Genomic DNA, 25,336 nt, shown 5'->3' on the forward strand with positions numbered 1-25,336 from the left:
GTTATTTATGTGATTAACACAAAGTTTAATTTAGGGCACTTCATGTTCACAGGGCAGTTCAAGGAGTGCCAGAAGTGACTTGAACACTGATGTGGCATTCCTGGAAGGAAAGACTGTAAAAGGGCTAGTCTTATTTGAAACATAATTGGATTTGCAGCAAATACATTCCAAAAAGCACAGAGAAAAAGCCAATGCTATCAGTATACTTAGTGACTTGATCATATCAGTTACTAAAAGTTAAAGGTTTTAGTGTTGGGTTGCTTTTGTTTTTTAAAACTTTTAAAAAACTTATTGAAGTACTCTAGTCTAAGCTAACCTTTCTCTCTCTCCCCCTTTCTCCACACCCCCCCCGTACCTCAACTGTTCTTTGATGAGATCTGTACAAGAAAAAGATGCAGGTAACTTCCCTCAGAGCCCTGCTGAGCTTTACAGGGCAAGAGCTTCTAAAAGGATCAAACATAAAAAGGCCTAAACCCAGCAAAACTGTATTGGTCCTGTGTTGAAATAAGCTGAATAGCGTATTATAATCACGTACAAAATGAGAAAAGAATGAGCAGTAGCTTGGCTCTTCTTAGAAAGAGTTTCTTTCAAAGTATTTTTTTTTTTTTTTTTTTAATTTTATTTTTTTATTTTCTAAAATAAAAGCAGCTTACTCTCATCTGCAAAGCCAGGGCAAAATTGGTGAAAGGGACAGCTATGTTCAGCACTGCCTTTCTTTGTGGAGATACCAAAACACAGGGTTGGAATTGCTCTAGCCTGGTGTTAACTTCCATTTTGTCCTCGTTTAAAGCACTGTCATATTATGGGGTAGTTCAGACAAGAGAAGGCGACTGCTGCAAAGGACGAGTTTTATTTTTAGTTAAAGACAGTGGCAGATGGTTCCCTCAGCGCAGCCGGCGGGCTGAAGATCTGGTGATGGGAGTTGTTTTGGTGGGGGTTTCTTCCTCTCTTAATTCTGCCAATAGCTCTAAAGAGAGTAAAATGTGTCAATAACCAGCACTCCACTGCCTTGAACAGAGAAATCTCCAGGCAACCTCCCCCGTGCTCTGAAGCCCATTACCAAAGGAACATCCCTGTTGGGCCAAATCTCTAATCCTCCCCTTTCACCTTTCAAGGGCACAGGCAGGATGCCTTACCGTCCCCAGAGCTGTTCTCCTCATCACTGGAGAAGGTGATCACAGCTTTTTTGTGTGGACGGCGCTTTTGGGTGCGCTTCTGGTTTCGGAGGGTGCGAGGCTGGGGTGTGACAAAATCTTCATCATCCCTGTTGGCTGGGCTCAGGGGCTGGTGGCGCGAACCTGTCAAGAAAAAAGGAAAAAGGTAGCAGCCATTCTCTCTGGAAGGGTAAGGAAAAATCCCTAGGTGTCTCTGCTGGACTGCAGGATCACAGGGAAGGCTGCAGCCTCACAAAAGGAACATACTTCTTATTGGTTTCTGCTTGGCTGGCACTGACATTGGAATTTGACTGCCTTCCTGGCACGTATCTGTTGAATCCAGCCCTCGGTTACGGAAGGCAGACAGCTTCTGCTCCAGCTCTTCAGCTAGAGCCTGATGGAGATGAAAAACAGTGCAGGGGGGGGGAAGAAAAAAGAAGATAAGGGGAGAGAAATATTACATCCATACCAGAATTGCCATCAAGTTAAATAAATACATTGATAAATTGTTAGGAGTGAGTAGTAGTCTGTTAAAATGGAAAGCTGCAAGGTTTTCCAATCAATATATGAAAAAGCAATCGCTTTTCTGGCCTGGACACTTGTCCCCCATCCTTACTTTAGCCTCAGGTTTGACACCTGCTCTGTGGAATCGAGCCAGCAGAGTTTGGAAACAACTGTAGACAGCTGGATCTTGGAGCTTATCTGCAAAGCAGTCAAAGTTGTCCTGCAGCTTGTGAAGGCCCCGTTCTGAGACTGGAAGCAGAGTAAGGCAGTGGGACAGATCCCGGTATTGACGCTCCGTTCTGAGGAAGACAAAGATTGCCATTAGCTCTTACAAAAAGGGGTGTGTGAGGGTGAGCACATCTCACCTAGAGCTACAGGTGCTTCTGCCTTGCAGAATATGAGATTCGGGTTGTTCTGTTACAGGTCAGTGACAGGGTGCTGTGCCATACCACACACAACCATCACTGCATTCCAAAGACACTGCATTAGTGTCTGTCAGAAAAACATGAAGGCTGCACTGCTGAAGAACACAGTCACTTGTTTAAAAAGTATCAGAAGTTATTGCTGACTAGGAAGAAAAGATGACTCAGTGAGGTCAGGACTCCTCTTGAAGGGCCTTATTTCAGCTGAATAATAAAAAAACCCTGGCTGCTCATTTTTGCATGTTTGAGACGATCTCAAGCAGAAGCTGTATTTGATGTTCTCTCTCTCTCTCTTTCCTGGCCAGAAAGGGACATAAAGAAGGTCATATTCATTAAGTTATAAAGTCAACAAATAACAACTGCTTTATCAAAGAACGAGTACATTCAAATTCCAGCAAAAGTTACAGGAAAAAAAAAACAAGGAGAAAAACCCCCAAAGCACAAACTATTAGTGTAGTTCACTGTGATGGAATGGGACAGGAAAAAAATGTGGCCAAGGCCCCCATTATTAATATATGCAAAGCAGAGGGCCTGAAGTCTGTCCTGCATCTGCTCTTTGAGAATGCTCTGCTCAAACCCAAACAGATGGAGAACAAAGCTGAAGCAACCAGGTATTTCCATCTGTAAAGTCTGAATGATACTTGGCAAGTTGCTATGTTTGGAACTCCTGAAATGCTGAGGAGGGTGATAGTAGCTGCAAAATCTTCTCTGATAAGCTCCTGTTTTAACCTGGAGCGAGAGTCTTACTTTGGCATTACCCCTAGTGCTCATCAAGCTGATCATTTTGTGGTACAGAAATATCAGGACATTTTACTTAAGGCTAGACACAACTTACACAAAGATAGTTATTAACAAATGTTGTGTGAAGAGCTCACCAGTGTTCATGGGAGGCAACCTGGGAGAGAGAGAGACCACTTTCCACTCCAGCTCAGGAAACAAAATCCAAATATTTTGGGAAATATGCAACTCCCTGAGGCAGCTGAGTGGGTCATGTGCCCAGGCACTGTGTACAAATGGCCAAGATAAGCAGACACAGCTTAAATCTCAAGGGCAAAGCCGCAACAATGGGGAAGGAAAACCACAGGAATGGAGGAAGGCAGGGTGCACCAAAGCCAGTGGAAGTTAAAATGAAGATATCATTGGAAGTACATGACAGGGAGGCATATAAATTTCTGTTACCTTTCTTCTTGGAAAAAAAAAAAAAAAAAATGACATCCCAGATTCATGGGGTGGGTGTTGCTCTTAAAAAAAGAGGGAAGAGGGGCCAATCACTGCCTTAATTTATACATATTTATTCATGTATTTTTAGGAGGAAGGTAGTTAAAAAAAAAAAACAGGACCTAATCCAGGTTATGTCAGCATTTGTCACTTTGCCACGTGAAGATTATGACAGGAACCTGTTACAACTATCACATACAAGCTTGTTTCCTCTAACAATTCCTAAGCAAAAGTGCTTGTCAGGAAAATTAAGATTACAACCCAACCTGGCAGTCCGGAATCGCTGACAAAGTTTCTCCACCAAGCTCTCTGTCTGTTTGTCTTTCGTAATATATGAGAAGAGATGCCTGCAAGGGAAAAAAAAAAAAAAAAAAAGGCAAAGTTGAGAGCCCAGAGAGGAAACCTCATTTCAGGTAGGAGGGGTGCTGAAAAGGCGGCAATGCTGACTTCCTTCCATCCAGTTTTAAGAGCAGGTAACACTTTCAGATGATCTCCTCACTTCACAAGTTTCACTGACACACTAGTATGTCTGAAAAGCAGACCTTGAGGGGAGCAGTGAGGTATGCAGTATTTTTTCCCCTCCTTCAAAACCATTCTTGTGACTTTTTCATTATTAATTTGCTGAAAGCGTGTTGTATTTTGGATCAATCCAGAAGTGAACATTACTTGGCACTAAAATGGGAACAAAGCCTAACAGAAGTTAAATGCTAACGTAATCCCATTTTTTCTTAGCTTCCTGAGGAATAGAGAGACCTGGACTTTCACACAGCTAAGTACTTGTGCATTTTGCACTATGTCCTCATAGAAATCACTGAGTAACTCTATTTATTAAGAAGGTCCTGCTGTCCTCCATTTTTCTTGTATCAACATTTCTGTTAACTTAAGCTCAGTCAGGTTGCCACTGGCCTTGATATAATTGCTCTAAAGCACATCCTTGTTCAGTCTTTGTTATGTCTACAGCATTCACACCAAGCTACTTGTTTTTCCAAGATACAGAATAGAGTCCTCCCTTTGCAGTTGTTCCAGCATCAATTCATCGTTTACTTAAGTGACCAGAACCATGGCAGCACTCCAGGCAAGGTCTCACCAGCACTACCAATGCTTCCCTATACCAGAAAAAAACTTGACTGCTAAAGCAGGAAGTGGAATGTATCTCTAGCTTGAGCCATAGCTTTACAGAAGAGATTAAACAACTTTTAAACATTCAACCTTATGCTTGTTATGCTAGTTTTCATCTCAGTTATTACCACCGTAACTCTCTTACTCTTCAAGTTAGTCCTTTAACACTGATGCCCCCCCCCTCCCCCCCATCTTTTTTTACACCTCCCTGTTCTCCAGTTTGGCAAGTATCTCTGGAACATAAGACACTGCTTCATTCCTTGCCTGTGCTTTTGTCCACCATGGTTTCCAAGTTAAACCAGATCTTCTTCACTTTGGAAGGATTTCATATAGTGCTACATGGGGAAATAGTTCAGTTTCAACTACTATTCCCTTTTCCCCCCATTTAAAGAATATTATGTGGTGTGGTAACTGATGATCAGGTCTTCTTGAAAATTATTTATACTAATTTGATACCTGTCTACTTTGTTAAATCAATATTGCCTTTTCTCTCATTTGCCACATACATCCAGTTCTCTCCTTGTATGTTGCTGGAAATCAGAGAAGTCCATCTATAGCTTTCTTAACCCCACTAATCACACTTTATGTGAGTGCTACACTTATTATTCTTTAAGTCTGTGGTAACACCTCCAGTTTGACATTTATTAAAAATGGTACTGAAAATTCCAGTATTATTAGGGATTTTTCTGCATGCTGTCTCTTGTCTCTCTATGACAGTTTGCTTTGACTTCAGACATTAACTTTCACTTCTACACATGCTGTCAGAAGACACATGCTGTATTTCCCAGTATTTCACATTATCCTCCTTAATGAAAGCTGAAGCAAAATATCCACCTACTTTTGCCGCCATAAATTATTTTCAGTCTCAATTTCAGCCTCAGTAATAGACTTTTCTGTGTTTTGCAGTTCCTACCTGTCCAAAATCCCATCCCTCTTCCTAAATGCACTGGATTCTCACAGATAGAAAAGCTAGTTGAAAAATCACGGGAGATTTTATTGTTCTTCTCTTCAGCAATAGCAATACTTTTGTCCAATACTCCCCCCTCTGTAATCCATAGGGATTCAAGCAATTCAGAAAACCTGCCACATGATTAAGTTTCAGACATGAGAGGAAAATTTCTGTACTTTACTAATAAAGACATTATTTGTGTTGTCTATGAGCAACCAATAACCTCAGATTGAAACAGTCCAATGTCTCTATACTGTAGAGTAAGGCTTTCTTGAAAAAAACCAACCAAACAACAAACACAAACCACCAAAAAAACCACCCCAGATGCAAACCTGTAGTTATAGTTACTACTAACTACAGCTTTACTAAAACTGCTTACAAAAATCCATTAGGCCACCAACATGACAAACACAGTAGAGTCTTTAAAACCTGTTGTGTTCTCCCAGTGTTGCATATCCATATTCCTACGAATAAACCCAACTATTTTCCTTTTCTAGAGGGAAAGTTAGTGATAACTCTTTGTAGAGTCTCCCCTCACCCCCAACTATGTGGCTTTAGAATCAATTCCCCTCAGCATGAAAAAGCCCAATCAAGGAGAACAATTGAAAAAGCACTTTGTATACGTCACTGTAGTTTTTCTTCCCTGGATCTGGCATCCCCTTTGCATAAACATAGTCGTGGTCCTAAGAGATTTATTTAGCCTCAGAATACCTCATAATAGTGTGGAAGGATTCCTCCTCTGTGCTGCAGTTAGGATTGGAGAGATGACTGATTATGTCTGGAAGCAGGTTATAGATGGCGTTATCCTGTGCAGAACACAAGTTTGTACATGAGATACAGAATTATAAAGGATACCTTGAGTCAAGCCAATTAAGCTGCCCACTTAAAATTACTTCCTTTTTCTCCATCCTCAGTCTACTGACAGAAAACCAGCTTTTTGAAACAAGCTGTACACAGCCAGCCAAACCTATCCAGGACTACTTGGCTGAAGCTAAGGGGGAAAAAACCCAGCCAACCAACAAGCTATAAATCCAACCAAGCTCTGCTCTTTGGCAGACTTGGAGGCAGTTTCTTTGCTTTCCAACCTTGTCAGAAACCAATGAAAAAAGCATCCTGATAAAAGAAACAGCATTTCAGCTTAAGGAACTGCTTCCCATCTTGCCTGAAAAGGTCCAGCCCACATTCACTTTCCCAGTGCTTTTACACAGTTTTGTCATACACACTGCAGAGATAGCAAGTCAGCACAGTCAGGTGGCTGGCTCTGCTTTAATGGAGCATACGAAACGCAACAGCCCCAGTGTCACTGCAGCCTCTCAGGCAGTAAATGTCAAACTCTGAAGGGCCCGTGCGAGGCTACACTTTGAATGAACCTGTACTGCTCTTACCTGCAGTAAGAAAAGTTTTACTTGGGCTAAAACTGCTTCAGTTTAAGTATCTCAATATCACACAGCCAAGAACAACTTGGAAAGGTTTCAGAGAAGGTGCCTGAGTCATAAGGTCAGGGAACTCTGCTGTAAGGCCTAAAGGTAAGCTGCAGAAAACTGTTCCAAACCGTGTTCTAGGCATACACAAGAAAGCCAAGGGACACAGCACTGTTTTAGAGCCTGCCTTCCAGTGTGAATGGATGAGATCAAATTCAGCAACATCAGGAAAAACTTGTACTGCAAAGTTTCTTTTAGCTACTCTTATTTGGGCAACACAGAGGGACAGACCTACACCACTAACACACCTCTCCAGGACTCATGTCATTCATTGATCCAGCCTCCAACAGCCCTTCCCTGCTCTTGTGAAATCAGGTCCCTGATCATCCACTTGCCTTGTTGGAGAGTTCGCTGAAGAAGTTCTGAGCCACTCCCACGATTGCCTCGTCTGGGTCTACCAGCAGAGCTGCCATTTCGCTCACTTGGCCCTTTACCTTCACCATGTCTTTGAGGATGAGCTGAGTCATCACGAGTGCGGCTGTCTGCCTCACACTTGGGCAGGGGTCCTGCAACCTGACAGAAACAAAGAGTTACTGCAGGAAGCAGCAGAATGAGTGTCTCCTGACAGCCTATTCCATAGCCAGGCCTGTTGTCTTCCTGCACCATCTTCAAATTTGGTTTCCCGGGTCATTCTTGCCTTCTGGAGGTCCAGTGTCACCCTTCCATAGAGTTTTCATCACCTGTCCTCTCCCAACAATGAGTGTAGCATTACCTGGCATAGAGATGTGATGTCCATGGCTCCACTAGGTTGGGGAAGCGGATGGCCAGATCTCCTGCTGCAATAATGAGGTTGGATCTCACACCAGGCAGAGTGGACTTCTCCATCATCGTGAACAGCAGACGCAAGTGGGTGTCACAGAACTCAGAGCTGAAAAGATAGGGTACAGGAAAGTAGGGACAGATACCAAAATTCTATCTCTCAGAGAGCAGAGAAGAAAAAACAGTTAAAGGAAAAAGTAATTTATGAACACTTCTGTGTTCTTTCTTTGGAAAAGGAGTTGCAACATTTGCTTGTGCTTAGTACTAGAAAAGCTGGGAAAGGAACTCTGGCATGGCTCGGTGGTACCTGATCATGCAGAGTTTGCCAAGAGTCAGGGCTGCAGCAGCTGACAGTGCTGAATCGCTGTAGCGTCCAGGGTTGCTGCAGATCTTGAGCACCAGTGGAACAAAGGCAGAGAACAGGTGCTTCCCTAGAGAGTGGGGTAAAGACAGTGAGTATGAGAGCACTCTTTGTGTATCCCACTTTAAAAACAATTACTCAATTTATCCCAGAACTGCTGCAAACTACAGTAACTGGCTGACTCACTTTCACCACAAACAACCACCTCCAGAGAGGCAGAGCAAAGAAACAGCCTACATGGAAACTGACACCAGGCCAAAAATGACTGTTTCCTTCAGAAGAAAACAGCCTTCCTCCTTCAGGATACCCACCACACCTGTTCTTTCACACAGGCAGACAGAGCCAGTGCTCCTTGGTGGCATCCACACTTACCATCTAGAAGTTCTGTCTCACAAATATTACAGATAAGCTCGGCCTCAGTGTCATCAGCCGTGGCTGCCACGAGGCCCAGCTCCTCCTCCATAGTGGTCTCGTTTCCTGAGGTCTGTGCAGAAAGGAAGATTGTAAAAAAGATGTCAGGCAACAATAACCTCTTTCTTCACAAAGTTCTCTTCTGTCAAGTGTGAAGTATATGCATATTACCAGCCACACAACTAGAATGGAGAACAACAGACTGATGGAGATTTTATAACCCACTTTCCCCCCAAGAACTCAATGAAGTTGTGAAGGTAGTCCAGCATTTGCCAGTCCACACGCCACAAAACGCTAACCACAGAATCACATAGTAATGTTGGAAGGGACCACAGCGGGTCATCTGGTCCAACCTCCCTCCTCAAGCAGGATCATCCTAGAGCATATGGAACAGGATTGCAGCCAGACGGTTCTGGAACATCTCCAGTGAGGGGAGACTCCACAACCTCTCTGGGCAATCTGTACCAATGTTCAGTCACTTGCACAGTAAAGTTCTTCTGTATGTTTAAATGGAACTTCCTGTGTATCAGTTTCTGCCGGTTGCCTCTCTTCCTAGTGGTTGGCACCACCAAGAAGAGCCTGGCTCCATCCTCTTGGCACCCTCCCATCAGACACTAATAGACATGGATAAGGTTCCCTCTCAGTCTTGAGGCTGAAGAGGCCCAGCTCTCTCAGCCTTTCCTCATAAGAGAGATGCTCCAGGTCCTTAATCATCTTTGCTGTTCACTGCTGGACCTGCTCCAGGAGCTCCATGTCTTTCTTTTACTGAGGAGTCCACAATGTAAAGAAAGCTTAAGCTACCAACGCTACTAAGATGAGACAGACTTAGGACACATCTGGCATCAATGTGGGAGTCCTGTACAACTTGAGGGACATTCAAATCTTAAATGCAAGAAGTTCAAAGCAGCCTTTACATTGCTGGTCTCATGAGCAAGATTATGGGAAACCTTATAATAGCAAGGCAAAAATAACACAAGGGAAGAAAAGAGACATGGGTGTTGCAGTGGGGACCAAATCTGTATCCAATTGCTGCTTCTTGGAAAATCTCATAGTAACCTCCTCCTGTGTGGAAAATGGTACTGGCATGGATAAGCAGGATGAGGAAATGAACTGTAGAGTTCTCTGGGCATGGCAGTAACCATCTAATAGAGGCTGGATACCTAGGGACACATAACATTTTTCTCTATTCTTACTCAAGAAGGTCAGCCTCATTACAGAAACGTTCCAAGGTAGACCTAACCAAGCAGGGCATTTCTATCACACAGATCCTGTTAAGAAGGTTCCTATTAAGCATTCATCATTACACCTAAGAGAGAACTAGACTCGACCCTCAAATTTCTGGATCAGGGTTCCAGAACTCAGGGCACAAATAATGTTCTTCTAGCAGCAATTGCAAAAGACTGCACTGGTAAGAAAAGAGGTGATGACTGAAAAGGAAATGTTTATGTAAAGCAGGAAGATAAGCATGGCCAAGACTTCACCCTTCATTCCCTCCCCTCTGCCTCTCCAAAACCCAAGACCAGTGTGAGAGTTTTACTGAATAGGGTCACTCAAGGACCTCAGCTCTCCCTGTCAATCCTGACCGACACGTGTCTGTTTCTACTTCCAAAGCACACATTACCTTGAACCTTGTGTAACCTTAGTAGTGCATTCCCCAGAAGGCAGCTGTAGCTGGGACACTACAAGAGCTGCTCAGGAAAAAAAACCCCTTGGTTCTCACCTGGGATCTCTGCTTCTGTTTGCTGCTGTCAGAACGCTTCTTGGTCTTCTCCTCTCTAAGGACACGGCGTCTGCCTAGCTCTGCACTCACTGACACTTCCAAATGTGCTACCTGCTGCACTGCCACTTGTCCCACAAGGGACACCAGGTGCACCAACATGAACGTGGGGAGACTAGCAGCACCAGCAGTGTCTCTGCTGGGAGAATCCTTTGGATCTAAAGGAGAAAAATTACTACAGTTCAATGTTTATCTAGACCTCTTCCCCATCAGTTACTGACAAGTCTCCCTGTATAGCCCATCTCCACGCTCCACAGACTCCTTCACAGCACTTGCACCCTTCCATGCCAGCACCTCCACTAGCCCCTCAGCTCTATTCTCCAGCAGTTACTTTAGGCCATCCAATTTCATGGAAACCATAGTTACAGATTTCCTTTATCAGCTTTTTTCTCACCAGAGTTCTGCCCATCAGCCTCCTGCAGCTTCTCCAGAGCTTGCTGACTGCACACTTGCAGGATGTGGGCACATATCTCATCTGGCCCTTCTGCCAGCTGGTAGATGAGTGTTACTGCTGTATCCATGAAGGGGATCCAGTGAGTACTTGGCTGGGCAAAGCCTGAGGAGAAGAGGGAGCAATGTACCACATATGCCAGTGACAACACAGGCAGCCCAACCTTATCTCCTCCAAACCTGCTGCTGACTTGAGCTCACCTTTACTCACAGTCTCACTCAGGCAACTAAAGAGCATGTGATTCTGTGAGAGTCGAAAAGGTGCACTGTTCTTCTCCGTTGCTGGCTGCAGAGAGAACAGATGAGTTACTCACATAAGAACAGCATGTGAGATTCCCCCCATGCCCTTCCCAGTACTTAATCTCGCTGTGTGCATAATGCTAATCAAACCCATGCTAGGCCCTTGGCAGGGACACCCAGTACTGCTCTGCAACTAAACACAGAGCAGGGACATTACTGTTACTTTTGAAGGCACAGTGACAGCAGCGCGTGGATTTAAAGTTTGGCCAAATGATGATCCCAGGCCAAACCAGACAGTTCCACTCTTTCACCTTAAATCAGAATAACTCTTTCGAAATCTCAAAAGGATTCTTTTAAAATCTGATATTACTGACTCTTTCTCCACAATGAATGAAGAGAAAAACCTTTAGAGCATCTTCAGAGTCATCAACAGTAAGCCAACTAGAAAACCCTTGCCTAAGGGTACTCCAGAACCATACGGTTTTGTTTAAAAGCAAAATACCATCAGAAGACCATCTCACACTTAGGCTGTTGCATATACTTTGTATCAGACCCATCCTATTTTAGGTTGGGCATAAGATAACCTAGAGAACTACTAAACCAACTATGACAGTACCCAAGATGTCCCAGCACATCTGCATCCACCTGATGAAGATATACTTGACCAAAACAGAGGGTTTACCAGCTTTCATTAGCTGGAAACAAAAATTCTCAATTCACCACAATCTGTCCTCTGTACTGAATTTCTGGTCAGGAGGGTGGGTGGGGGGAGAGAGGAAGAGCTACTAAAGTCAAGTATTTTTAGTTCTGTCCCTTCTCACAAACAAACTTAGCTGCAGACTTCAGTCAACCTAAAACTGAATTACATCCAATTACAGAACATTTAAGAATGTTGTGATACACATTAATTCATGAAGTTCCTGCAGCAACATCCCCAGCAGAAGGGGTAAACACAGAATGACACTGCTGTGTGAAGGAGGGCTGCTTTTATGACAGAACTCCTGAACTAAAATGCCCCAAATGCTTGAGTCAAAAAAACAAAGAGAGGTTTTTTTCCCCGAGTGCATTAAACAAAAAAAAAAGGAAAAATTGTTTCCCAGGCAAAGAAGCCATCAACCATCATGTTGTTCTAAGTACAACATGGACAGGTTTGAAAACTTTTCATGTTTTATATTCTGCTGTACAGCTGACAACTCCTGAATATCAATTAATAGGGAGGGCAAAAGAATCACACCACCAGAAAACATCAGCAGAGAGAAGGGCTTCATGGTTGAGAAAACACAAATCAGTTTAGAATTGGGAGTCTGAAGAAGAGAATTGAAAGGAAAACATATTTTCTTGTGCACTGAACTCTTTACTAATTGAATTCAGCCTGTTGCCTAATGAAAATTCTTTTATTACATGTTCACTGATGTGTGCTAAGCTTTCCAGACAGTGCTGCTGAATGGTCTCAACCTACTTAATTTCAAAATCTGTAAAAATTTAATTACTTCTCTCTCCTCTCAATACAAACCATGTCCCCCCCTCCTTCTTTGTTTCTGGATGACCTCAAGAACAAACCAAGAGTCTCACCTTAGGGTCACTGGCAAGTTTGGAGATAACATTGCACACTTCTTGAGCCAGGCGATAGTCTTCACATGCCTTCTCAGACAATCCCACTGTTATCAAGATGTCCAGGTTGCTACCTATGATCTCTGGATTCCCTCTGTGGAATGGAAGGGATGGGGTCATTACATGAGGTGCTGCTGAAAGTTTACAGAGGTATGGATAACCAAGATAAATATTTCTAGTGCCTTCTGGAAGGCAGTGGTTTGAATAACAGGGAAAAGAAAACAAAACACATCCAATGGCTCAAGATATAGCTATAGGAAGAGCAAACAATATTCCACAAAAGCCAGTAAAATCCATACTCTGCTAAGAGATGTTGTTCTCCAAAGTGATCAACACTGGGCAGAGCCTCTTTGTAAAGGAAGAAGATTCTTGACTCTTCTTTCTTATCAGGAAAGAGCAAAACTTATAAGGGTAAGACAAAGAAAAATGTTGCAAAATAGAAAAGAGCCCAAGAGCTCAGGACTGGTGACATCTGCCATTTTCTCCCCTACTGTGGGAAACAAAGTAAAACAATAACATCATCCAAAAAAGCCCCCCAAACCCCACACCCACCCATTCATTCCCCTTTCTGCTTGTGGAAGAACTTTAGGATCATCATTATGCAGGCCTATTTTTGACTGATGAAGAACTGAGGTAGGGACAGCGAGAAGCAATCAGCAGGTAAGTGGAATGCCAAAGGGTTACCGGGCCGGGAAACGGAGGAAATGAAAACTTTATAGTGCAGATACATTCTTTTTGCTCCCAGAAAGTGAAACAGATTCATTTCCCTTCGTGCTGAAAGCTCCAGACATCTCTACTCAGCAGCTTCTCACTGTCCTTATTCAAACACAGACAAAGCTGCAGAGCTGTGACACAGTAAACTCTGAGAAGGGATGGACATTCAGAACACAAGGAAAATAATGTCATACTCATTCAGAGGCTGTGCTGGTGAGACCCAGCACAACTATGTTCAGTTCCAGGCTTCATTACCCCATGATAGGGTTGCTATTTTTGAAGTTACAAAACACAAGGGTCAGCTGATGCAGCATCCACAGTTCTTCAATAAAAATCGACTGCCTGTACATCCTCCCACTCACAGGACTCGACCTGGCCCCAGGCTCACCGTGCCATCATCCCCAGCAGTATCACTGCAGCACGTCGTTCCAGCGGCGAGCACTGAGATTTTTCCGTGAATTGCTCCCAAAGCAGCTGGATCACAGCAGGCTTTATTTCATCTTTCTGAACAAACTCTGCGATCTGTAAAAGAAATGCAATTAAAAAACTAGGGAGAGGCAGAGGAGGATGGACTTCAAACCAAAGACATTAACTACAGCGACTACCGTTTTAACATGAAAGACATCTAGAATTACAAATACAGTCCAAACCCAGGCAAGGCAGATACTCACTATTTCTTCTAAGCACCGTATCGTTTCTAGCGATGCATCCACCATGATGAGAGAGAGAGAACGCACCAGGCTCTGGGCCTTGGCCCTTTGAAAGGGGAAAAATAATAATAAAAGAAATAAAAAGGCAAAGAAAAAGCTACTGTCACAATTACTATCCTATAAGAGAGCTGAGAACATCCATTAGATAACAGAGCTAATCCCTGGGAAAAGGAAAACTTTCCCCACCACAAGCTTGAGTATTCCTAGCCACCCAGCTCAAGTGTCAAGGATCATGACATGGGCTCAAAAGTCTATTGTTTTGTGCACTGATGCTCCTCCTGGTGCTCAAAGAGCCAGCCAGAGGCACTCAGCAGCCACCTCCCAGTTTACTCTCCATCACAAGTCAAAGCATGATTCCCTAGACCATAAGAAACTGAAATCAATCTCTCTATGAACAATTAAGGCCAGAGTTCAAACTGCAGGAGAGTTGTCTCCAGGCAATACTGTCAAGAAGAAATAAGAATCAGTGAGTGCTTTAGATTGCCCTGAGGTACAAATGAGGGCGAGGTATGGTGCATCTCACCAGGGATCACACTTAACTTATTGCACGTGTATCCAACAGGATTTAGAAGTGGGCATGTGCTAAAAAAACGGGCAAGTGCCAGAGTAGAGTAAAGTGGTCCCCGGTTCCCACCCCCAAATCCTCAAAAAGGATAAACAACAAAGGCCCCTTAACATCCTTTCATCTACACACATAGAAATTTGTTATAAAAAGATTTAAGTTCATTTTGACTGAAATACAAATAGAAGTCTGTGTGAAAGCACCCAAATGACAATAACAACTAACCCTCAATAGTGTGAAGAATAAAAAAAAGGTGTATTATTGAAAAACCAAGGACACAACAAGGACAGCAAGACCCCCAGCAAACCCTGAGGAATGTGTTGTGTACATCAGAAGCAGAATGCCTACACTCGGATAAGGCCATGGGATGCATGACTTGCCAGCAAAAAAACTTGAGCTCTGGTAACAGAAATACAGCTCCAACTTCAGACTACACTGTATACCATTCCTCTTATTATCACAATAGGATGAGCAAACTAAAGTTATAAGAAGCTCAAAATGGGGAAACAAACACTGGCCAACAACTTTGCCCACAGAGGGTGAAGTATACAAGACTCTTGGACACGGGATGACTCCATAACAGCAGCTGACTCTCAAAGGGTTGAAACAGCCATTCAAAAAAATGAGGTAATTGTTGCCAATCAAGAATCTGTCTGGCAAAAGAAACATTCACAATTGACACCCCTTGTTCCCTATCATGTAGGGACCCTTCCCAGATAATTTGGGCATATGTATCTTGGGGCAGTGCTTTGTATGAGAGTGAAATTTATGAGAACAAGTGTGAGTGCCTGATAACAGTTTAATTTTATTTTCAGCATCTCCTTCCATAAGCTCTCACATGGAGTTTTTCTGCATGAATTTCCTACACATGAACACTACGACAATCCAAGAGCAGAAGCTCAGCAGTGTGTCCTGCAGAAAGGCTGGGATACCCAAATATATAACCTTTTAGTTCTCTTCCCGTCCATACCCCATTCCTAACAGCAGAAAGGGGGGTGGGGGGAAAGAAGAAATAAAAACCCAAACCAAACCCAAATATCTTCTGCTTAGGAAGGCCCATACCTCTCAGAATCCTCACTGGGGCTCAGATAGAGTTGCCTGTAGGCGTTCAGCACAGCCTCCTTAATGCCAGGCTCCTTTGACCATATGAGGGGGAGCATCCTGCGGACTCCAAGCACCGCCTCGGGCACATTAAATTGCGAGACCGTCACAAAGAACTCAATGGCTTCCTGCACCACTGCAGAGGGAACAGTTGCATTAGTGCAGTTCTTTCCCGAATCCCATTAGAAAGGCCATTCAAACAAATTCACAGGGGTACTCTCTCACAGCAAACTCTATGAGCATCTAAAGATCACTGCTAATGTCTGCAGAGGGCTCAGGTCAGAATGGGATCACTAGAACCCAGATGTAGCTGTCCCAGAGAAAAGAGACACAGGATAACAAAATCACAGCTAAATCCAATGTGATATGTTTAGGAAAATGCCTGAAAAAGAAAAAAATTCTCTTCTGGGAAACAGTAGTTTTGGGTAGAAAAAAAGTCTCATGGTCGCAGCAGACAACAGCTGAATGTAAGTCCCAGTGCAATACTATAACCAGAATAACTAAGCTATCTGGTGTACAAATGGGCTCTGGAATGATGCACTTGATTCCATCTTGACTACTCCTGAAATAACTGCCCAGTCTCCTGCTCATAAAACAAGAAAAAACATTAAGTAAGCCAGCATTCCCAAGAGAGCCAAGGTAGCCATCAAAGAAGCTGTACAACAAACAGTTCATGGGCTGACCTCTGGTTAAGTAGGAGCTTTTACCAGTATAAGCCCTAATTTCCAAATCTGAATTAAGAACATCTATCAGAAAAGCTGGCATGCTTTCCCTGTCTCCAGTCACACCAGAAGGTATAAATTTGCAACAGAAAAAAAAATTAGATCTTCAAATATTAAATCTTTAATTACAAAAAGCTAAATGTGAGCACACACATCCCTTAGTATCAGCCCCTCATCCAGCAGTGTACTCTCTCCACATGGAGAAAACATCTCAAAACATCTCCACTGTCCAGACACCGAATTTGCCTTCCTTACACTGCATCATAGGACAACAGGGACATGGAAAGTTAGTAAAGTCTGCACAGCCAAAAAAAATAAAAAACAAACCACCACAACCAAAACCCAGGTGTTTAAGTATCAGGTAGGGGGCGCTCTCTTGGCCTTGGACTTCAAATGACCTGTAAAGACACTGAACTCAGGAGTTCATTTTTGTGTATGCAAATAGCTAATGACATCAAAGCTTGCTGGGGAAGCCCACATGCTTATCACAAGTAATATATGAGTCCTTAACACAGATGAAGCCTCAGAAATGTTTCCTTGAAGCCAGGGCACTGTTGCACCAGACCCATCTTATTCCAGATCTGTGCAAGTTGATGTGCTGGAGAGGATGGGAGAGGGAGTTGTGCCCCATCTGTACTCCAGCTCCCTTGGAAATGCCAATTCACGATAAACACTTCAAAAAAAGTCTAAATGGTTACAGCAGTTCTAATTTTAATACGAACAGCTGAATTAACTCAAAGGCTGACTCATCACCACCTTCCACTACAGCACTGAAGAGGACCGGGCTACAGCTCGTGTTTACCTATAGAATAAAGTTTGAAGAAAGGTGAGATGGATGAGACGAGCTTCTTAGTTCCCCTCTTGTGGCCAGCCTAACACCTGAAGCTGTATCAGGGCACTGAGCATGTAACAAAGTCCAGCTTCACTGGCCGTGCTTACTTTGGGAGAACCTCAGCAGGGATGATGAACATACATCCCTCCCCACAGGAGGCAGGATAGCTTCCACTAGTGAAGGCATTTTTGTCACCTGGTTGGTGACCAATAAAATGGCTCAAAACCATTTTATTTCAAATGTTTTCAAAATCATTTTAAAAATAATTTTAAAAACATTTCCAACTTCGATATTTAAAAAACAGATTCCTAAAAAGCCCATTCATGCCCTATTCAGCCCATTCCAGACACTCATTTAGATAGTGACTGCTTTTCCAATATCCTGGAAGTGCCTGTGACACCTGCTCAGCGAAGAACAGTTCCTCCAAGCTTTTCCCCTTCTCCTGGAGCTCCACCACTACAACCTCTCTCCAGCAAGAGGAGAGATCTGGAAATGCTGAATGGGAAAAAAGCGCCCCATGGTCATTTCACATACCTGAGACAGAGCTTTCATACATCAGCTTGCTGATCAGGTACAGAGCTTCCCTGATTTTCACTGAGAAGTTGTAAGCATCTTGCAGGTATTGCACCAGCATCTCCTGTTTGACCAGCTCTGTTTGAGACTGCTTTTCCTTTACAACTTCTTTGGTCTTATGAGTACTGCTGTCATTTGGAGGATCTTCACTGTTCTCTCCTGGGCATGAACCTGCACAGCACACTTGTTTGTGAACAATACTGAAGACACAAGAGAAATAGGCACGGTTCAGGACCTTTTAACCCTTCTCTCCCCACCACATAGTGACACCTTCCACAAGCCAGGATATAAAAGTCCAAATTCTGCCATCAGATCTGACTACATATTCTCAGCATGCTCTAGGGCAAGTTCCAGTACTACAGTGAGATGCTCCACAGACATGCCAGCTTTGTACAGGGATGTAGAAAGGCCCGGTCCAGTTGGGGTAAACTCCATTAAAATGCTGAAGGGGTTAATCTGAACTTGACAGCTCCCCAAAGATAGATGAGGCACTAAAAGGGAAATAGGGCAGAGTAGGGAGAAGGCAAACACTACTACTCCCTAGCAAAGTTTGTGCAAGTGTGGGAAGTTGAAAAAGTTAAGAAGATTTTTAGACAGTAGACTTCTGATAGAAATGTAGTCAAGGGGATTGGCTAAGTAACCTTATGCTGAAACAAATACCAAACAAAGCACATCAAGTCTTGAAGATACACCCAGAGGCTCAAGCCCCAGACTTTGCTTGAACTTGGTCAAGGCTAGGGGTAAGCATTATGTGCCACCACCTGTTCAGGAAGCAGAACTCCTGACTAATTCACACAGGACAGAAGGGTGTGAGGGGGTAATGCTGGCTTCACTCCCCTCAGCAGATATTATATGAGGTAAAGCATCAGAAATGCACTTCTACTGGGAACATGGAACTGTTCCGACCAGAAATGAATTAAGACCAATGTGATCCAGCCAAAACTAGATGAATAAATGATCTAGAGATGGTGCAGCTCCATGAGCTGTCATACACACAGAATGAGCTCCAGAGGTCAGGAGCAACAAGGCATTCTGGAGGGTTTTGGTCTAGTTCTGGCATCATCTTGGACTTAAGGAACAGATAGAACGACCTGAAATAGTTACCTGTGTAAAGTCTCCTCAGAACATCCAGGATTGTTGCCTCCTCATTTTCCTCCATGGGGCCACTGAAGGGTTCCTTCCCCTGGAAGCGACACAGGGCCTTCTGTGTAAGGCGGGCTGCACTCCTGGACAATGACATTGCCCAAGAGAAGAATATCAGCAACCCATCAGGGCAGAACACAAGGGAAACCTTCCAACTTTGCCCTGAACACTGGGGAAAGCAGCTCCTACCAGCATCTTCTGCCATGTCAATCTCTTCCTACAGATCAATGTTATTGGAAATCACCCCTCCACCCTGGAGCTCAAACCTTTCCTGAACAGAGAACATCCCTTGGCATAAACACTCTCAAACTGCAGAGCCTTCTTACTTGTAATTCAGCTTCCTCAGCAGCCCAGTGATTTGCTCCACTGCACTCTCCACTGTTTCCTCAACTTCCAGCACCTCCTCTTCCATTTCCTGCTGTTGTTGAAAGAGCTGCTGTACGGTAGCCCTGACTTCTGGCAGCATCGCTTCCCACTCTTCCTCTGGGGTGATCACTGGAGCTACTTAAAAAGAAGAAGGAATTAAGAACTCAAAGACTCGAGTGACACCTTAAATGGGGAGAAAAACTCACCTGGAACTTAGGAATTCTACTTCCTCCACTCCCTCCCCCTGCAGGCACTATTTTCATAGCTGATCCCACCCAGACTACCGTAAGAATAACATAAGAACTCTGGCATAAAAAAGAAATCACTGAAGGCAAAGAAAAGGCAGGTAAGAGAGAATCATCACTTGTTTAGCCTTGGACTTGCTGCTGCCTACAAATCAGGTTTAAATTAATATCTAACCAAAATTATGGCTCAAGCAGTCCTTGAGTGGTTGAAAATGGAAACCTGGGAAGGTGTTCATAGGTATTTTCAGTTCTTACCCTGAAAATAGGGTATTTAGCTACATGGACTGTTGTTCTAGACATGGATATCACTATGATCCTTTTATAACACCACTATACAAAAACCTGTTCTGAGTTTGATCCTAGTTATCTGGTCTCACCATCTCACATAGCAACAATCTGAGACAAAAGCCATCACAACCTGGGAGCAAATTTAAAATGAGGAAAAGTGAATTCTGGACTGCCCTGGAAAGGGGAAGAAAGGAAATTACCTGCTGTGGATTTGACACGGTCCCTCATTTCTTGCAGTTTCTGCACTTCTTTCTTCAGTGGCTTTTCAAAGTCAGCACAGCTCAGCTGAAGATGCCAGGAAGAGAAGAAGAAATATGTTACTTATCCTTTTCTTTCTGAAATGCCAGAATTCTCCTTTCTATTCTACTCCCTGCTTTAGTGGTTGATCCCCATAGATAACCCTGTTTTGGGAAACTGGACTAGCAGACACTGGCCCCGATCCTAGAACAGGAACTGCTGCAAATTGCCAGTCTAAGGCTCAGAAACTCAGGAGATGCAGCTAAACAGAGAGCTGCAGCTCCATGCAGACTATTCTAAAAAAAATAATTCTGATCCTAAGGAAAGAAACCCCACAGTGGATTCAAATAAAACTGCTGCAGGATTTTGCCTCGATCAAATACATCCCTCCTGGCCTTCAGTAAAGCTACCAGTTACACTAAGAAAGAGTAACTGGAACTACAAGCCTGAGACTACAACATCTGAACATGGGAAAACCAGAAAGCTCCCACCTGCATAGTCAAAAGCTATGCTGTCACTCCCGAAAGACACAGAAAAGCTGCTCCCCAGGCTATAGCACACTGCAGATACTAGGTCTGCAAACAGACACGTGGCATATCCATCACACACTAATCAGAATTACCTTGCAGGAGAAGGGGTTGTTGGACAAAAACGCAGCCAGGAGCTGGATTGCATTTTTAACTACTATGACAGATTTGTCATTGAGACGCCCAACAGCCAATGATACCACAGACTGGAACTGAGTCAAAGGCAGGGCCTAGAACACAATGAGACAGACAAAGTTATCAAGGAGGCTCAGAGACTTGGGAAAAGTTATTTTACTGAAGATGTATTCATATACTAAAAGGCACAGATTACAGATTTACAGAAAAGTCTAGGTCTGAAGGGATGTCTGTTATCTTCTGGTCCAGCCTCCACTGAAAGCAAGGACTTAGGTTATACAGGGTCCTGTTGAGTCTAGTCTTAGCATATCTAGCAAGGATGATGTTCTCCCATACCAGTGTCCAAAAAGAGGTTGCATACTATGCTCTTTCTTCTAGTTTGTCCCAGTAATGAAGAGCACCATTTAATTTCTGTCCCCAGTTCCCTCACCCCTAGATGTTTGATCTCTTGTAAAAAAGGAACTGCAGATGCTGGAGTACACAGGGACACCACCTTTCTCTATCAAAACTTTAGTCTCTACAAACAAAACAAAAGGCAGAGTGGCAGAAATTCCCTCAGAAAACACAACAGGGGAAGGGATGACTGAGGCAACACCTTTTCCCCAGCACGGACTTACCTTGCACTGAACGATTCGAGTGAAAAGCTGCAGCACACGGCTGCGCACAAAGCTATGGACGTCACACATGTGGGCCTGCAGCAGACTCAGGAACTCGTCCCGAGTACCACGGGCAGCTTCCTCCAGCTCATTACCATTCAGCACCTTCATCAGCGCTTCTGCCATAGCTGCCAGAATGGCATTTCTCATCATGTAACTCTGCAAAGAGTAGAGTTGTTGAACCAGGAAGAGACAAAAAGACATGACTTGATACGCCAAGGGACAGCCCAGAGTTTGGGCCTACCAAGTCCCAGGCTCCAACATCAAGTGAGCTTTTTCATTATGGACATTATATTAAGCTTGGATGAACATAGCTGTGCCTCCAAGACAGAGTAACCTCTCTTATGCAGACAGGCCAAGGGAGTTGGTATTGTTCAGACTGGAGAAGAGAAGGCTCCGGGGAGACCTTATAGCACCTTCAGGTTCCTAAAGGGACTATAAGAAAGCTGGAGAGGGACTTTTTTACAAGGGCAAGTAGTGATAAGACAAGGGTGAATGGCTTCAAACTGGAAGAGAGTAGGTTTAGATTGCATATTGGGAAGAAGTTCTTTACTGTGAGGGTGGTGAAATAGTGGAACAGGTTGCCTTGAGAAGCTGTGGATGCCTAGTCCTCAGAAGTGTTCGAGGTCAGGTTGGATGAAGCTTTGAGCAACCTGGTCTAGTGGAAGGTGTCCCTGCCCACGGCAGGGGGTTGGAACTAGATGACTTTTATGGTTCCTGTCAATACAAACCACTCTGATTCTAATCCAACCCTGCTATCCAACTAGGTCCACAGAGGCCAAGAACTGACATGAGAAACATTTATGACTTCTAAGGGCACTTAAGAGAAGGTAACACAATGACAAACTTGTTAAGTACTGAAGACCAAGAGACAACAGCTGGGAGCTCAGAGCAGTAAGCAGTCTCCCATGCTCTGACGTCCAACTGTGACAACCAGGCAGTAGATGTCATGGTTTCTGTTTCCTTTGCATCATTTAGGCAAGGGAAGAACCTATTCCAAAGGACAGGTTTTGGCTACTTGAGCTCTGTGAAAGAGGTTCTGTTTTCAGACAGAAAAACTTGATAGCAGCACCTCCACCACTTGACTTCTCTGGACAGGTAGCAATGCAGAAACATACCTCTCCATCCAAGTGGTGCAGGAGAACGCTCATGTTGGATAGCACCAGAGCTGGAATCTGTCCGGCCAGTTCAGTTATAAAGGTAGAATAACCCTTGACTCCAGAAGCTTCACGAGCCAAATCCTGCGGACATTTCTGTCCAATTTCCCTGCAAAGAGAGATGAAACAAAGAGTGGGGTGCCTAAAGTTGCTAGGGGTAGAAGGACAAGTGTCAAAGTATTTCTCTCACCTTAGCAATTCACCCACCAGGCTTTTCAGACCATACTCCTCAGCCCAGAGGCTCACGGCCTCTGCAAACACTGGGGCTACGTGTTCAAAGTGCTGCAGCATCTGCGTGATCTTCAGAGTGGCACCTTTCACAGGAGACAAGGAAGAAAGAGGTCAGGGAAAGTAGCTGGAAATGGCTTCAGGAAGAAGGTAGAAGAGTAGGAACTCACTGAACATTTGACCACAGTGAACCAGAGCTCCAGCAAGCAGATGTGTCACAGCCTCCCGTGTGGCACGATACCTCTGAAGACCGATACTGGGATTCTCCAGGATACGGTAGCAGCTTCCCATCATTAAGCTAAAGCCGCAGAAGACAGATAGCAAACCTATCCCAACTAGAACCAACATCATTCTACCACACCACACTAGGCAAACGTTTCTATCAAACCAAAGAGATTTTCCAATATCCTCTAAAAATTAGCAAAGAACATCTGAATTTTTGAAAAAAGCAAGTGGTCCCTATACACATCGATTTTGCCTCAAGCTTATTTCCTCAGTTTACTAACGATCTGCACCCTCCAGATGACTGTAATACCACCTCATTGGTAGAGTTAACATTTAACCCGCCCTTCCAGAGAACCAGTCACTCATCCCACCTCTACATCTGCTCCATCCCATACCTGACAAACTCTTCTTCCACTGATAAACCACCCCAAAGCTGACGGAGATCCAGCTGCAGCACCTGCGTAAGCAGCTGTAAGACTGGCTCCCTCTCCTCTTCCCACAAGGATCCAGAAGTCTTGGCATGGTTCTTCTTGTTCTAGAAAGGAAATTACACAATATGATACACTAGCGGCTTGAAAAAAACAGAAAAAAATAAATCACCAACCTTCTTCCCTCAAAAATAAATGTCTATTAATTCTACAGCATTAAGAGACACACAGAGATGATCACAGAATCACACTGGACTTTCCCAAATTCTTCTCTCTCAGCTCAAGCTGCCCCACTGTCCAATGCAGCTCACGGCTGGCACCACAGGCACCCAGATCGAGGCCAGCAGTGGTGTCTCCCGTAGTCGTAGATATACCTGCATCTGCTGCCTTTGTCTCTTCCCACAGAAAGGAACTTGTGAGAAAATACGGGCACATTAAGTATCAGCCAGACACTGAAGAGCAAAACAAAAAGGCCTGGGCATCTGAGTCCCTGCTGATGTTTAGACATTATTGTCCATTTGTTTTCCACATGCAGTTTCATAGAAACACCAGCCCTCCACCTTATGCACTGCTCTCACTGGCATCAGGGTTAAACAAACCCAGCCATAACATCTCATAGATGTTCAAGCAAGCTTAAAATTTTTTCTGACTTTTATCGTTTTGTTTTTCTCCCAGTCCCCTTACCTACCTTCCCACCAGGATTTGCCTCCAACAAACTGTTTTTGCGGGTTTCCATTTCAAAGGCATCCATCAGGGAAGTCAGCAAGTAGCAGTTCATCTTAAGAGCATTGAGGTGAGCAGCACGGTCTGCATGGCTCAGCCCAGAGTCACTCAGGATGCTGGGAAGTTCATTGGAATGATGGGACACCACTGAAGAGAGACATAAAATCATGACCACTCCTTGCCAGGCCCCTCAGCCATCCTCTCTTTAAGAAGCTTAGAGCAGTCATCAGATTACCAAAGATGTGTGCTCACATCTCACCAGCTGTAACATGGGCTGCTCCCTGCAACCCAAACCTTGGACACGCTGTCTTATCCTATCCCCACAGCCCTTTGTCAGCTCAGAGAAACACTCACTCTGAGCTGATGCATCCCAAAGATGTATTTTCCAGGGATGTGGGCTGGAGGATTTTCTGTCGGTCTGCCCTTACAGCGAACATGCACAGCTCAGCATTGTCCACCAAGATTACAGACCCGTATTACAGGAGTGGGATGAGGGTGCAGCCCAGCTGGCCGAGTCACATTAGCCTTTATATCATCATTGAACTGCCAGGGGAGAACAACCTCTCCCTTACTCCTGCTTTGGCCAGAAACAGCAGATACCCACCGTTCACCATCAGCTCCAGGGCGTTCTCCTTGACAGCGGTGCCCACGGTTCGGAAGTGGCTACGGAGCAAGCACAGTGCGTGAGGTCGGCGGGATATAGCGCCTGGCGGAGGGGCGAGCGCCCGCCTCTCCGCCTCCCGCCTCCGCCCGCTCCCCCCTGTACTCACTAGAGCACGCTGTACACGGAGTCGAAGTGCTGAAGCACGGCCAGCGCGCCCCGCGCACGGAAGGCGGCCCGGAAGGCTGCGGGAAAACACGGTGAGGGGCGGGGGGGGCAGGGCCGTGAGCCGGCGGCAGGACCGGGACAGGCCGGGCCGGGCCGGGACAGGCCGGGCCGGGGAGTGCGGGGACAACTTACCTGCGAGGGAGGGCGGCAGCTCGCCGACGGGCAGCACCTCCTGCACCACGTAGTGCCCGCGGCCATCGTCCCGCAGCAGGTCGGCGAGGGCGAGGGGCAGCTGAAAGTGCGGAGCCACCGCCGCGCCCGCCATGGCCGCCACAGCTCAAAACAGCGCGCGCGGGCCGCGAGCGCCCCGCCCCCTCCACGGGCCTATCAGCGCCCGGCGGCCTCGCCGCGCGCCGGCATCGCGCCCAATCGCCGCCCCCCCCGCGCTCGCGGCCGTTGGGCAGACGTCACCTCCGCGCCCCTGCGCTCGGCGGCGGAAGGGGCTGCTCGGGCCTCCCGTCCCGTCCCGTCCCGTCCCT

At 44.9% G+C, this 25,336-nt stretch overlaps 1 protein-coding gene and 1 non-coding gene across 3 annotated transcripts; both read right to left on the reverse strand.

Annotated features, from left to right (window-relative positions):
• Nucleotides 1–637: 637 nt before the first annotated feature.
• Nucleotides 638–25,135, reverse strand: NCAPD2 (non-SMC condensin I complex subunit D2). Of its 2 annotated transcripts, none has more exons than XM_027885215.1 (31): nt 24,990–25,135; nt 24,799–24,874; nt 24,633–24,691; nt 23,994–24,175; nt 23,273–23,412; nt 22,823–22,950; nt 22,615–22,738; nt 22,386–22,533; nt 21,229–21,426; nt 20,572–20,706; nt 19,913–19,997; nt 19,140–19,314; nt 18,775–18,896; nt 17,632–17,841; nt 15,505–15,679; nt 13,842–13,926; nt 13,559–13,692; nt 12,418–12,550; nt 10,807–10,891; nt 10,550–10,711; nt 10,099–10,313; nt 8,340–8,451; nt 7,914–8,037; nt 7,560–7,715; nt 7,183–7,360; nt 6,078–6,172; nt 3,565–3,645; nt 1,771–1,957; nt 1,422–1,548; nt 1,137–1,298; nt 638–967 (listed from the first exon to the last, which is right to left on the reverse strand). In XM_027885215.1, exons 1-31 carry the CDS (start codon nt 25,120–25,122, stop codon nt 885–887), a joined length of 4,209 nt encoding a protein of 1,402 aa, XP_027741016.1. In that variant the 5' UTR covers nt 25,123–25,135; the 3' UTR covers nt 638–884. The 2 variants fall into 2 exon arrangements, with proteins under 2 accessions (XP_027741016.1, XP_027741015.1); XM_027885214.1 differs by having other exon boundaries at nt 19,140–19,317.
• Nucleotides 24,250–24,572, reverse strand: LOC114058202. The gene has a single exon (XR_003571390.1). It is a non-coding gene; the product is annotated as a small nucleolar RNA U85 (small nucleolar RNA).
• Nucleotides 25,136–25,336: the final 201 nt, after the last annotated feature.

The sequence above is a fragment of the Empidonax traillii genome, unplaced genomic scaffold, assembly GCF_003031625.1.
Source record: "Empidonax traillii isolate 1590-97213 ecotype Southwest subspecies unplaced genomic scaffold, ASM303162v1 scaffold163:size1593379, whole genome shotgun sequence".
NCBI lineage: Eukaryota > Metazoa > Chordata > Aves > Passeriformes > Tyrannidae > Empidonax > Empidonax traillii.

Bases quoted from the DNA above. Each gene is read 5' to 3' on its own strand.
- NCAPD2 (XM_027885214.1), bottom strand. From the start codon at position 25,122: ATGGCGGGCGCGGCGGTGGCTCCGCACTTTCAGCTGCCCCTCGCCCTC. The intron at 24,176-24,632 runs GTGGGTATCTGC...GTCTCTCTTCAG, and splicing joins CCTGGAGCTGATGGTGAACG to TGGTGTCCCATCATTCCAAT. The intron at 22,739-22,822 runs GTGAGTTCCTAC...CTCCTGTGAAAG, and splicing joins TCACTGTGGTCAAATGTTCA to GTGCCACTCTGAAGATCACG.